The sequence below is a fragment of the Lepidochelys kempii genome, chromosome 10 (assembly GCF_965140285.1).
Source record: "Lepidochelys kempii isolate rLepKem1 chromosome 10, rLepKem1.hap1, whole genome shotgun sequence".
NCBI lineage: Eukaryota > Metazoa > Chordata > Testudines > Cheloniidae > Lepidochelys > Lepidochelys kempii.
The window spans coordinates 38,688,351-38,702,091 of NC_136389.1; the positions used below are offsets into that span (position 1 = coordinate 38,688,351).

The window sequence follows — 13,741 nt, forward strand, 5'->3', positions numbered from 1 at the left end:
GATTTAAAAAAAAAAAAAGCAAACATACCATGCTACTTAATTAAAATCCTATTAGGGCTCCAAAGGGAGCCACAATAGGTTGTATTTTCTTTTTCAAATTTTTGTATGTTTTAAAAGCAAAAGTAAAAAGTAATCAAAATTCTGGTAAAAGTTAATTGTGTCCCTTTTAAGACAAAGTCTTTGAGCTGCTAATGGCTTTAAATCCCAAAAGCAAGCCAAAAAGCATCTGTGTTAATGCAAATTACCTAACTGATAAAGGTAGAAGCCATTAAAACCTGGCTTGTCTATAAAACAAACAGAAAAAAATATGGGGGTAATTCCTCTGTTTTGCTTGTAATCAGCAAAAATATTTTAAAAAGAAAGAAATATTTTAAGCAATAATCTCTCACCCCCAAAGGGGTAAAAATATGTTTGTTTGTTTTTTGTCTTTCAAAAACACAAAAAAGCTGATACAAGCTAAAAAGCAACCCAAAATACCATAAATCTACTGTCACAATAAAAATTATGTTTTGTGTTCTGTGTTTTGTCTTGTGTTGTTTGTCTTGTTGCTAGCACTGTTGTGTATCAAATGCTGCAGAAAAACCTCCTCAGGTAGCAAACACCATATTAAAAAAATTGGTTTTGAAGCAGGGATTATAAATACTGTAGACCTGAAGGTAATTAAAAATAAATTAAGCTTTCTGTCCCAGCTACGGGACAGCCAAATAAAATAATAAAAAAATCATACTGCTATTGCACATGGAATGTACTAAAATACAAATACTTGCTTTGTCCACCCTGGAACGCAAAATGTTTTGGGTAATATCAAAAAACACAAAGCTTTTGATACACTTGCTAAAGCAAAGCAAAAGATCACTGTTTAATACTTATCAATACAAATGAATGCAGTATATTTCTGGCATAGTAAGGCCAGACCTTTTAAGTGGAAAAATTGTTGTTAAAAACACACACCAACAAGCTCTAAAAGCAAAAATATAAAAAGTTAGCCCACTCCTCATATAGCACATAAAATCCTTCTGGCTACCCCAGACTTCGAGCCAATGGGCTGGGGAGGGAGGGAAGCTATTGGACACCAGGGATTGTACCAAGTGGACTCCTCAAAAGTGGGTGTACTTGTCCTTGCCTGTTGCTCCAAAGCCCTGTAGTAAAGACATTTCACTAAAATCCTGTATGTAAAATAAATTAAATAATAAAACCACAGTACTGTATAATGAGCAATGTGTACATGTTAACTCCTGGAAAAAAACGTTTTGAAAGAATGTAAATGTTAGCAACCCGCTAGTAAACAAATGTAAATGTAATGTAAGTACTATGTTTACCAATAACCACATTTACTGTTTGCCACAACCAAAAAAGTCTCAGCTTTGCCCAGTTAAGGGAAAAGCTATGTAAAACTCACAAAGCCATAAAGTCCACTTTAAATTAAATAAAAAGGCCAAGTGTAAGGAAATCATTGTTAAAGACATTCAGAAATGGCAAATTAAAAATACGGTAATGTTGCAAAATCTGGGGAGGGCGGCCCACACTTTAAACATCAAGTGGGTGGGTCCGTACCCCATTGTGAATCACATCTCCCCAGTAGTGTACCAGCTTCAGCTACCCAGTAAACTAAAATGGGCGCATGCCAATCAGCTCAAAACATATCTCCCTAGATTTCTGTTCATGGCATTGTGGGCCTCGGTTGTAAACCAGCCACCTGCTTGAACCATCTGGGTTTCCAGCTGTCCATGGAATTATCTGAATAATTGTAATGCTGAGGACGGAAAATACCTCCAAAGGCTCTCCTTGGCTTGAGCTGCTAATGGGGCCTGAGCCATAGTGTAGCGGAAGGCTGAAGGAAAGGTGCCTTGAAAACAGTGCATAGTACAAATAAACACAGCAGGGCCACAGCAAAATACCTGGTGGGTGGCCCTGAACCACCCCTGAATCCCATGGGGGCAAACCCTGTTCCTCCTGTGGTGGCTTGAAGTAAAATTGGAATGGAAAGTCCTTTGGCAAGCAATAGCAATTACTGATCTCGAAATGTAATAATAATGTTGTTGTAACCTCCTAAACCAGGCAAACAACATCCATAACAAAAGCCAGGAAGGGCTGTAATGGGACACTAATAATTTAGGAAGTTTTTCATCTGTGCCTCAGTTTCCCCAATAGGTGCATTTGTGTTGTTCTCTTTCTTTCCCTCTTGCTTTGTTATCAAAACAAGGCAGTAATAGCAAAAGCCCAGGGACACCCCGAACAGGAGTGGTGGGACCGCTCTTGCTGCTTCAGGCCTCCAAAAGTTGTTAGTGTGATACAATGTAGGTATGGGGCACATATCTGTGGAAGTCCTCGGGTGTCTGACACTTTTGTCCTCCTTCATTAATTTTACCACTGTTCAAAATTGGCCATGGTGGGAAAAAAAGGTCAATTTATCCATTGGTGGGTGGTGGCAATTTTGGCTTAGCATCCTGGGAATGTGGCATCACATATTATCTGGAATTGGGTGGTCCATCGCGACATATGGGAGGTGGCTCCCCCCAATAACATGGCTAAGCGGTATGTGCTGACTACATCTTCTATCAGAACATAGGGATTGCAGAGAGCAACACCTGGCAATTATGGCCTATAAAGCCCCCTCAAATAATATATAAAGAAAAGGCAATGCCAGGCCGCTTTTACGAGGGGGTCAACACCTCTGCTGGGAAGGGGAGGCTTCGGGATATGCCCCCACTAAGGCCCATGTATTTACCAATAAGGCACAAAATTTTTCGGTGCATTGGCGCACAGTTATGCAAAGTAGGGTCAATATCTCTAACTATGTTGTGTTTAATTTTTCATGAATTACACCCAATGTTTTCCTGCCCTTAACGCACACCCAGGAAAAACTGACTGTATTCCAAACCTATGCCTCATCCTTTACCGTGTTGTAGCATACGTTTAATCTGAAAAAAGCTGCCTTTGCCACAGCCATCCGGATGGGGCATCTATGCCAACAGGGGGACGTGTTATGCTATGTTACTAATAAAGCCAGAAGCCACTACTGGCTAACGTATGCAATTGTTGCTGCCCTAACCATTTTGTTTGTGTTATATTACTGTTTATGTAAAAAACCAACAGTAACCCTAGCCACGGTGTCAAAAAAAAGGGTGAAAACCTAAGTGGTGACCCCTCACAACAAAATGTTGACTTGGGGTCAATGGGGGGAATGTCACAACCCAATGGCCCCCTCCCTCAAGGGGTCCCCTAGGGAGGCAGATCAGCATCGTATGTTGCTAATGCTGTTGCAGGCATCGCAAAGCATTTTGGGAAGGGTTAAAGGTGTAAGGCAGGTTTGGATTGGTACAGAAAGCATGGGGAACAAAGGTCCTTGGACGAAATGCCCCCCCCCCAAAAAAAAACAACCCAGGACTTAAAACCCTCCCAAAAGCTGAAGCAAGTCGGAGATCAACAGCAGACCCTGGACGACCTGTGAATGGAACAAAAACTCCCATCCACCCCTCCCCCTCTTCTTCTTACATTACACCAAGGCTTGGCCAGCCTCGGGTAGTGCGGGTGTAAGTATAAAAGTGGGTTAGGGCTTGTGGCATTAAAGCTTGCTTCCTTCCTCTGAGTGACGTGGGGAACCCCCCGCCCCACAGCGCTCTCTGCTGTTATTTTATTATTTTATCAATAAAGCTTTAAAACTCAGTTACTTGGTGTGCTCCGTCCTCTCCTCCCCTAACAATCCTGTGGCCTCAGCCTGATGCTTCAGGCAAATTGGTAACAAAAATCTGTCACAGTGCACATAACAAAATTCATGTGGGGCAGAGGGGTTTGGAGTGTGGGAGGGGACTCAGGGTGGGGGCAGAGGGTTTTGGGGGGTGTGAGGGCAGGGGTGTGAGGGCAGGGGTGTGAGGGCTCTGGCTTGGGGTGCAGGCTCTGGGGTGGGGCCGGAGATCAGGGACTCAGGGCTGGGGCAGAGGGTTGGGTGCAGGGGCTGAGGACTCCAGCTAGGGGTCAAGGCTCTGGAGCAGGGCCGGGGATGCGGGGTTCAGGGTGTGGGAGGGGGCTCAGGGCCAGGGCACAGGGGTTTGGGGTGCAGGCTGCCCCCCAGCCCTCTCTCACCACAGAACTTGGGGCCGACGGAGAGGTACCTCTCCCCGGGCTCAGCAGCTCCAGCTGGGCTGGGCTGGGCTGGGCTGGGCTGAGGGAGGGGCTCCTCTCCTGGCAGCTCCGGTGGGCCTTGGCTGGGGCAGGGGAGGGGCTCCTCTCCCATGGCTGCAGCAAGTCCAGGGCAGGTCCTTGCTGTGGCCCGGTGGAGAGGGGCGCCTATCCCCTCCACGGCAAATCCTCACAGGGGTAGAGGCATCTCTCCCTGATGGAGCCCTGAGCCCCTGTGCGGGGCTTAATAGGCAGCTGCACAGCCGTGCAACTTAGAGGGAACTTAGTTTATTGGGGCCTGTTTATTTTGCCCCGCCACTGTAAAGTGAGCCTCTCTTAGGGCCATGATTCCGCTCTGAGGGAGAGGGAACCTTTAAAACATCTCTAACAGTGACCTGAAATGCTTTTCTCTACCTAAAAAGAGTAACTGTTTTTAAGTATGGGATCTTGGGACCTTCAGGAGTAAAAAGTGCTATATATCTAAATGCAAAGCTGGGAGTCTCCCCTCAAGTGGTATAAAGGTCCTGTTTCTAATCCTGGAACTGACTATTGCATGTTGGTGTTTCAGGCCAGTATAATGTAGGGGATGGAAATTCCACAGGCTAGTATAATGTTGGGGGTGGAAATTCCACATTCAGGAGAAAAAGTGTTTCTGTGGCAGGTTACTGAGAAACTAAACTAAAATTTGAAGCTGTTTAGGGGATTAGAATGATAGAAGTAGTCCCAGGGGAGTGGATTAGTGGGCAGAATGCAGGTGAGGCAGCCAGAGGTGTGTGATTAATGTAGTTTATCACATGACTATGGCCATCACTAATGTGGTGAGTATGCAAAAGATACTGTATAGATAGAAAACAACTCATCTTTAACTGTACAATATTGGCAAATTGTCTCCAGAACTATAGTGTCTCCTAACATTAGAAAGTAGCAGACATTTTAGAATGACTCCTCTTGGGTAACATTTCTAAAACAAAACCAAATCAATGTACCTAGGGGTCAAGGCTCTGGAGCAGGGCCGGGGATGAGGTGTCCAGGTGTGGGAGGGGGCTCAGGGCCCAGATATCTGATATCATTTATGTGCTGTCTGTATCAGAGGATTCCTCCATCTGTTATGAACTGTCCATTTGTGAATAATGGGAACCTCAGGTCCAGATTATAATGGAGGTTGTTTGGGAAAAAAGCAGCATCCCAAAATTCTTTGCTAGGCTACTTGGGAAATGCCCTTCCAGCCCTCTGCCAATCCCAGATGGGACACAGCGAGCAGCAACTCCCAACCAGCACAGTTTCCCTGCCTTGTCAGAAGCTGTCATGGCAGTAGAATGGACTGACACATCAGCACAGCATGTTCTGGCTTTCATATGAGCAATGCTGAGAATAGAGCTTGTCAGGGTTCCCGCCCCACTCCAAACTCTGGGGTACAGATGTGGGGACCTGCATGAAAGACCCCCTAAGCTTATTTTTACCAGCTTAAGTTAAAAACTTCCCCAAGGCACAAACCTTTCCTTGTCCTTGGACAGTATTGCTGCCACCACCAAGTGATTTAGACAAAAATTCAGGAAAAGGGTCACTTGGAGTCCCTTGTTCCCCAAAATATTCCCCCAAGCCCCTTCACCCCCTTTCCTGGGGAGGCTTGAGAATAATGTGAGTACTGACCAGACCCTTTGTCTCTAGGGCACTGAAAAATCAATCAGGTTCTTAAAGGAAGAACTTTATTTAAAGAAAAAGTAAAAGAATCACACCTGCAAAAATCAGGATGGAAGGTAACTTTACAGAGTAATAAAAAGATTTAAAACACAGAGAATTCCCCTCTAGGCTCAGCTTCAAAGTTACAAAAACACAGGAATAAAACTTCCTCTTAACATAGGGAAAATTCACAAGCTAAAACAAAAGATAATCTAACGCATTTCCTTGCCCTTACCTAACATTTTTGTAAACTTAGGTGCTCATTTCAGGTATGTTTTCAGGAGATGTTTTTCCTGCCTGGTCTCTCTGTCCAGAGAGGGAACAAACAAAGAGAGCACAAACAGCCCCCCCTCAGATTTGAAAGTATCTTCTTTACTTATTGGTCCTGTTGGTCAGCTACCAACCAGGTTATTTGAGCTTCTTAACCCCTTACAGGTAAGGATTCAGTACAGCTGCTCAGGAGGGATTTTGTGCTACCCTTAGCTGTATGTTTATGACAGAGCTACTGGATGTTTTCTTTTTTTCTCCCCAAGGAAATTAAATCTCTCCAGGCTGCCTGCTCACTCCTTAACCTATTGCGTCAGCTCCTGTGTTAGTGCATTTGCTCAGGTCTCAGGGGCCTCAGGTTCCATTACAACCATTTCATGCAGATCAGAAGTGGAGTAGTTATAATGGTTTCTTGGCTGTGTCCCAGGAGAAATGTTCTCCATGTACAGGAGCAGTGTTCTACAAAATCAGCATGGAGCCTGCCTGAGAAAGGAAGCATGTCTGTATTTGATAGGAAAAGACTGACCCTTTACTCCTGCCCTGTCTTTAATGTATTAAATCCAACAAGCCTGTATGGTTGTTTGGTTTTTTTTCTGTTAAGTCTTAATATCAGTTTGTTGATCAGTTTGTCTCCTTATCCTGTCCCTGAGCCAAGTACTTCTGTTAATGGGTTGCCCACAGCTGGTAGAGTTTTTAAAAAGACACTTGAGGGTCCAGAATAATCAATTCTCGCATGTAGAAGGGTAAATCACACACACCTGTGCCCACTAGGCCCTAGCTCTGGGGAAAGACATGGATCCCAAGAGGGGGAAGATGGCAATATCAACCCTGGCCTCCCCTCCTGGGCTCATTCTGCAAAGTGGGTCAGCTTTAATTTGCATCTGGAGCTCCACAGGAGTCCTTCTATTGGAGGCTGACAAGGGCATTTGCTAAATCAGTGCATCCTCTGGCCATTCTCTGTTCCTTGGTCTTTGGGCTGCTCTGGTCATCTGCAGCCATGTGTCCCTGGCAAAAGAGAGCTTGTGGATGCTTTGTTCTGGTGCAACCTCTTCCACTTGCACCCCTTACTATAGCCTTTCTCTGCTGGGGCTCAGTCTCACAGTCTATGCCAGCAGATGTATATACACATACAGCCCATAAAGCTAGCAAAGCTTCTGCAAACCAACAAGTGGGAAAGATCATTCCAGCCATCTGTCCAAATGAATGATGTATGCTGGAACCTGTCCTGAACTTTCCATAGAGAATATAAGTCATACATTTCATTGATTGGTGAAAACTGCATGTATTTGCCACTTTCCTGTTTTAATACCTGAAATCATACATTTTGATTATGCATAGTAAAATATCAGAGGCTGGATTGTAATTGGAACAGCCTCAGATCTGAGATGAGGAAGACCGAGGGTGAAGTGGGAGGACCACCTCTACTGTTGCCTGTTCCTGGGACCCATGAAGGCCACCCTCTCAGAGCTCAGTGGGGTCAAGGCTCCACTATATTGGGGCAGGAGGAGGAAGCAGGGGACTATATTCTCTGTGGCATATCTCCCTAGTGGGCCTTCTGGTTCCCAAGGGGAAATGCTACTTAAATTGGATGGCTGTGCCCTCAGCCCCCTCTATAAACCCCAACTTTTCCAACCACGGAAGGGGTCAGTTAAGTCAGCCTATGAAGTCTCCGGCCCTTCACCCCTTCCTATGGGTTCTCCACAGGAGGGCTCAATCTGACGCTAGGAAACATTCCCAAAGGGGGTAATTTATAATTGGATTGTTGGCCTGGTAGGTCAACAATTCTTGTATGGCAACCCAACTTTGATAGTGCCTTTTAATGAAGAGATAAGGGTTATCTGTGTAGCCTAGCAATAGACAACCCAATTTTGAATCACAGAATCAGCTGCTTACTCATTCAGGCTATGGGAGTTGGGAGTCAACTCAGCAATTCAGGGATGGGAATGGGATTCAGGCCTTGTGTCATGTGAAACATTCATCACTGTGTTGTATGTGTACTTTTTTTACCATAAAGATGCTGTGGTTTTGCTAACAGATTGTTTCCTCTCTCTTTCTTTAGCAGGAAGGAGCGTCCTAACTCTCTGAATGTCTTCCCCCTTGCCGATGGAATGGTACGTGGGCAGATAGGGGCCAAGATCATCCCCACAGTGGACCACTGGCACTTGAGTGACCTCGGCCAGCTGCAGTCCAACTCCAGCTACAAGGTTTTATAGATTGTCACGGAACAAGGGTTTCCCACTGTCAATAGCATCCTACATCTTCATAAAGACAGAGACCACCATGTGTCCATAACCCTTTGCAGCCTCTCCCTTTTGTACATCTGATCCTTTCTTATAACAGAACCCTGGGTAGGATGATAGATCTTCAGATGCTGATAAATTTGACATAGGGTGGAGGACTGGTTTTGACACAACTCATGTTTTTTGCCACTTTCTGATTTTTGTTTCAGTTCTAATTCCTGCTAGTTAGTGTTTTCTGCTGATGGAGTTTGACCTTGGTTGAGGGAAGTGTGTGTGTGTGCGCGTGTGTGAGCGAAGTTAAGCACCCCTCTTGACCAGATCCAATGCTGTTTATGAATCATTTGGTGGCGGAAATGATGGAACCAGTCTTCTGCTCCATCATGGGAACTGTGTCTCACTTGGGGCTGGGCATTCTGCTGCTGTGCCATAATCTGCCCTTTCTAGTTGATCTTTGTTTTAATCTTCCTGTCTTTCCGTTCATCTACACTAGACAAAAAACGTACTGCCACCACCACTGATGGTAGCAACACCTAATGCCTACAGTGTATCGAAAACGCTTTGTGTCATTATACAAATTGTTCAGCTGCTATAGAGTGATTGATACAGTGGATTGCATTGTGCCACTGTGGAGCAAGCCTTTATGTCACCTTCACAGTCTACACTGGTGATCTGCTTGCGTGGACAAGAAATCACAGCACTGCAGCTATACTAGTGCTGCTGGCCCTCCCACCGCCATCCTACAATGCTGTGCTTCTCCTTTCAATAACTGATTTGTGCAACGAGTCCCAGCAACTGTATCCCTAGCATCACCACCAACATCTTCCCCAAGCTAATGCCCTTTTGCCTAGGGTTCCACAAGATTCTCTTTCATAGAATCATAGAATATCAGGGTTGGAAGGGACCCCAGAAGGTCATCTAGTCCAACCCCCTGCTCGAAGCAGGACCAATTCCCAGTTAAATCATCCCAGCCAGGGCTTTGTCAAGCCTGACCTTAAAAACCTCTAAGGAAGGAGATTCTACCACCTCCCTAGGTAACGCATTCCAGTGTTTCACCACCCTCTTAGTGAAAAAGTTTTTCCTAATATCCAATCTAAACCTCCCCCACTGCAACTTGAAACCATTACTCCTCGTTCTGTCATCTGCTACCATTGAGAACAGTCTAGAGCCATCCTCTTTGGAACCCCCTTTCAGGTAGTTGAAAGCAGCTATCAAATCCCCCCTCATTCTTCTCTTCTGCAGGCTAAACAATCCCAGCTCCCTCAGCCTCTCCTCATAACTCATGTGTTCCAGTCCCCTAATCATTTTTGTTGCCCTTCACTGGACTCTCTCCAATTTATCCACATCCTTCTTGAAGTGTGGGGCCCAAAACTGGACACAGTACTCCAGATGAGGCCTCACCAGTGTCGAATAGAGGGGAACGATCACGTCCCTCGATCTGCTCGCTATGCCCCTACTTATACATCCCAAAATGCCATTGGCCTTCTTGGCAACAAGGGCACACTGCTGACACACTGCTTTCCTCGAATCCTTTCCAGCAGGCCTGATAGCATTTGAGGTATTTGTGAAGCTGTGCCTGGAGCATGCTGGTCATTTCCCCCCAATTCCAGTAGGTGTGACAATAGCTGGTCTCTGCTGGAAAAATGTCAGCTAAAGTACACCAGCTTCTCTGAATGCATTATTTTAAAAAATCTGTTTGAATAAAATGCCTTTATAAACACATCCATTTATTAATATTAAACTGGGCAAAACGGAAGCTCCTGTAAAATAAAAGTTATAAACCACTAATGCTGTAAATAACACTAAAAATGTTGTGGCGGGGTGATGGGGCAAAGAGAGAAAGAAAATATTATATTTCAGCCTCGTATGTTACCCTGGCCTGTCCATGGCATCCTCATTGGGAGGTGCTTCATCAGCAATTTCCAAACACTTGAGGGAAAGACCGAAGAAGGAACATTGGAATGAAATTGCTTTGATTTTCCAGCTATCCTAACGAGGCCATACTGCCACCAAATGAAAGATGGATCTTAGTTCACATTCAGTGGCACTCCACCACCACTGATTTCCCCTTAGCTCCCTGGGCTACTGGCCTAGCAGTGTGAGGACATGGTATCTCAGGGCACATGCACAGGTCCTTGGGCAGGACTGAAACAATTCTTGGAACCCAACCACTGCTGTTCCTTCGAACCAGAAACTCGGGATTGGCTGGCATAATGGTATAAAAGTGTGATGGAACACTGACCCTGGAACCTTGGCCAAAATGCCCAGAATACCGTTCAGATCTCATGATAGTTTGCAAATTTCCAAAAAGCCCCTGTTCTGGAGAACTGTGCTGGGAACTGAGATAAGAGTCCCACAGTGCACTGGTGTGATCAAGGATTTTTCTATAAACTGATTTGCAGTCTGCCTGTGCTGCACCTCTGCTAGGAGACACAGTCCAACCAATACTTGCATGCACTCTTTATCCCCATGGCAGTGCATTCCCTAACACTTTCATTTAATCAGTTCTGTGTATCTTTTGCAGGGGAGAGTAGGGAGAAAGATGGAGTTGCATCCATTTTAATAGACTTGATGAGGCTGCTGCTCTGTAGCACAGAGACTAAAAGCTTCTTACCCATAGCTGTCTGCAATTTATCAATAACTCACTCTCTGCATTTCAGGAAATTCAGCAGAAAGTTAAATAAAACTATAGAAACCTTGAATTCTGAGTTCAGGCAGTGGAGGTTACTAACTGTATCTTTTTGGAATTTGTTTATGCTTGTATCAGGCAAAGAAATCAATTTATAATGGAAAGAAAATATTGTGCCTTGCTGACGGTGTTCAGCTATGAGCATATCCATCAGGTAACAGTGATAAATGTTCCGTGCTTGTTAAGAAAAGCCCAATTATGGGATACTGGGTTTAAGGAAGGTAGACTCTTGGGGGTGGGTTATGGAAAATCCTGGATGCATATGTTGTTAAGGTAGATATCCTAAAGCAGAATAATTCATAGCTTGTGGAAGATATAGCATGAGTAAGTGTTGGGTAGTGGAGGATACTAAGTGGGTAATGGGTTCACTGATTGGGATGGAGGTATGCAAACCTCTTAATGGCTCTCCGTTAGGCAGTACTTTCTGCTTGAAGTATTATTTAATAAATGCTCTTGCTTGGCTGTTGAAATGCATTGCAGTGCTACAAATATTTTATGGTGACTTTACTATGCTTTTCTTTTGTGGTGCTCTAAGTTCTTTCTGTGTTGGGAACATAGCTGATGTTCCCCTGCTATCAGGTGCACACTGATAGCTTACCTGCCTGGTCTTTTTTCTTCTAACTCTCTGAGCTGATTTTTCATCTTCAAGAGTCTGATTATTAAATATTTTTACATTTTCATTATTATTATTATTTTGTATTTATTTATTGGTTTTTGCATCTTACTTTTTATAACTAGATTAGGTTTTGTTTTGCTTTTGTTTTTTTACATTTAACATTTTATATTTTGGAGATTTAGTCCTTAATGCTTTTTGGGTTTGTTTTTATGTACTGTATTTTCAGTGTTAAAACCATAGAATTGTGGCTACTCATGGTGACATATTACTCCTATGAATTTTGGGCTTTTGCAATGCATTTTGGAGGTCATGGCTACACATCTGAAGTTTAGGAGGCTCACAGGTCTGACTCTAGGTAAGTGGCGGCTATGGAGAGTATCCTTTTGTATGTGAAGGATTATGGAGATCGCCCCCTGGACTGTATGATAGCTAGTCAGTGAGGGAGATTTGGTGGTAGAGAGGGGAAGAAGGAATATCTCAGCAGTGTCTAGTAGAGTTCCTGGAAGGTTAAAAGGAATATCTTGGCTTTATCTAAGGGTTTTGAAGTGGATGTTCCCAAAGCAGACTGGTTGGCTGTGGAGAATATTCCATAAGTAAGTGGAAAATTAAGATGCATAACCAGCGGTGTGTGGTAGACCATGGTGGTTATCCCATGAGTATGTTTTGATTGAAGGGAAGCAGCAATGCATGGGGCATGCTTTTGAGACAGATGTGGAATAGGAGTAGCACCCATGGCATTGGTGGTTTAGTGTTTCTGAATATGGTTTCTTTGAATAAGGACTGAATTGCAGACTGGGCCACGTATCCATTTCAAAACTATGAGCTCCTTCTAGGCTGTGGTATTGAGAAGGATGATAGGCACAGTGCATGCAGCAACATCCCAGAACTCTGCCAAATGTCTCAGGCTCAGTTTCTGGGGGAGGGTTTTATTTACATTTTACACTGAATAACAGTGCATTTTTAGCCCCTTTGCTTCCAGGCCTTGGGAGTGCACTGGCAGGTGTTTGTCAAAGTAACGTAAGTCCCAATGCATTGGAGTTGTCCACAAAACCCTCTGATTTGATACTTTGCCCTTGCACATTAGAATGGAAGCACCCAGAATAGGAATTTTAAAAAGTTGTGAGCAGTCTAATATTCAAATATAGCAGCCTAAGTAAAATGTCTGTATTTCAAATTTGGTGCCCAAATCAGCAAGTAGATTCACAAATGACCATTTAATGCACCAAGATGATGATCTGAACATCCATACAGAAGAAGTGGGTGTGCTATTTGGGCTCACAATCCAAAAAAGTCAAGCAAAAAAAGTGGATAAAATTTGATAGCAACATTGTAAAAAAACAAACAAATTCAATTTCAGTGTCTGCACCATAAATAATCAGGAAATGGGTGTGGCACGGGACACTTGGTTTCCTTACTTCAGTATACTGCAGGAATGAGCATGGACAGGGAAACTTCAATGTGTTTCTAATTAAAGTAGTATGTCAATAACAGGTACTTTTTCTTTTTTTTTTTAAATAAAGAATGCATGGCTGCCAAGGGTTACATTGCCATTTTTTCCATTATCTTCATTCCCATCCCACTTGTAACTGTTTTGTTGCATCATAAAATCGTAAGGAAGGAGGACTGTAGAACAGACTTCCAAACAACTGAGGTGCAGACATCACAGTTCCAAGACTGTGAGGCCTAAGGTAGTAGCTAGTTTTAAAGAGTAATTAACAAACTAAGTAGAAGCAGGTTTCAGAGTAAGCTTCCTAGTAACTGCACAGAAGATAAGATGCAAATAAGGATGGCAATAACTATCGTAAGGAAACGGGAGGCGCGGGTGTATATCAAATGGCTTTTCTACCCAACTGGAAAACATTGTAGTATGTTGCTCTAGAAGTTCAGGCAATGCTTTAAGTGGCCTTGGGGTGGGAGGTGTGTGTGTGTCTGTCAGTGTGGTTAGAAACCCTGCCAAGAAGACCAGGGAGATCTCATTTGGGTCTGAGGCCAACTGGTCACCGGTGAGAAGGTGAACTTGCCGAGTCTGAAACAGTGCTTCCTTAATTGGCAAGCAGGGAGTGCAGCATCAAATGCTGTAGTATTCTTGAAAGCTTCCTATATTTTTTAGAATGTGGTAGGATGAGGAATGGG

The 13,741-nt window shown here is 43.9% G+C and overlaps 1 protein-coding gene across 32 annotated transcripts in view; it reads left to right on the forward strand.

Annotated features, from left to right (window-relative positions):
* Positions 1–13,741, forward strand: part of MAPK8IP3 (mitogen-activated protein kinase 8 interacting protein 3) — a 155,169-nt gene that overhangs the window by 62,249 nt on the left and 79,179 nt on the right. For 18 of the 32 annotated variants that reach the window (XM_073362979.2, XM_073362987.2, XM_073362974.2 and 15 more), the window contains one exon: positions 8,126–8,270. In XM_073362979.2, the coding sequence (XP_073219080.1) occupies positions 8,126–8,270 (145 nt within the window). Of the gene's footprint in view, positions 1–8,125; positions 8,271–11,836; positions 11,964–13,741 lie in introns of those variants that run through there. The other 14 variants (XM_073362989.2, XM_073362991.2, XM_073362998.2 and 11 more) reach the window with 4 other exon arrangements.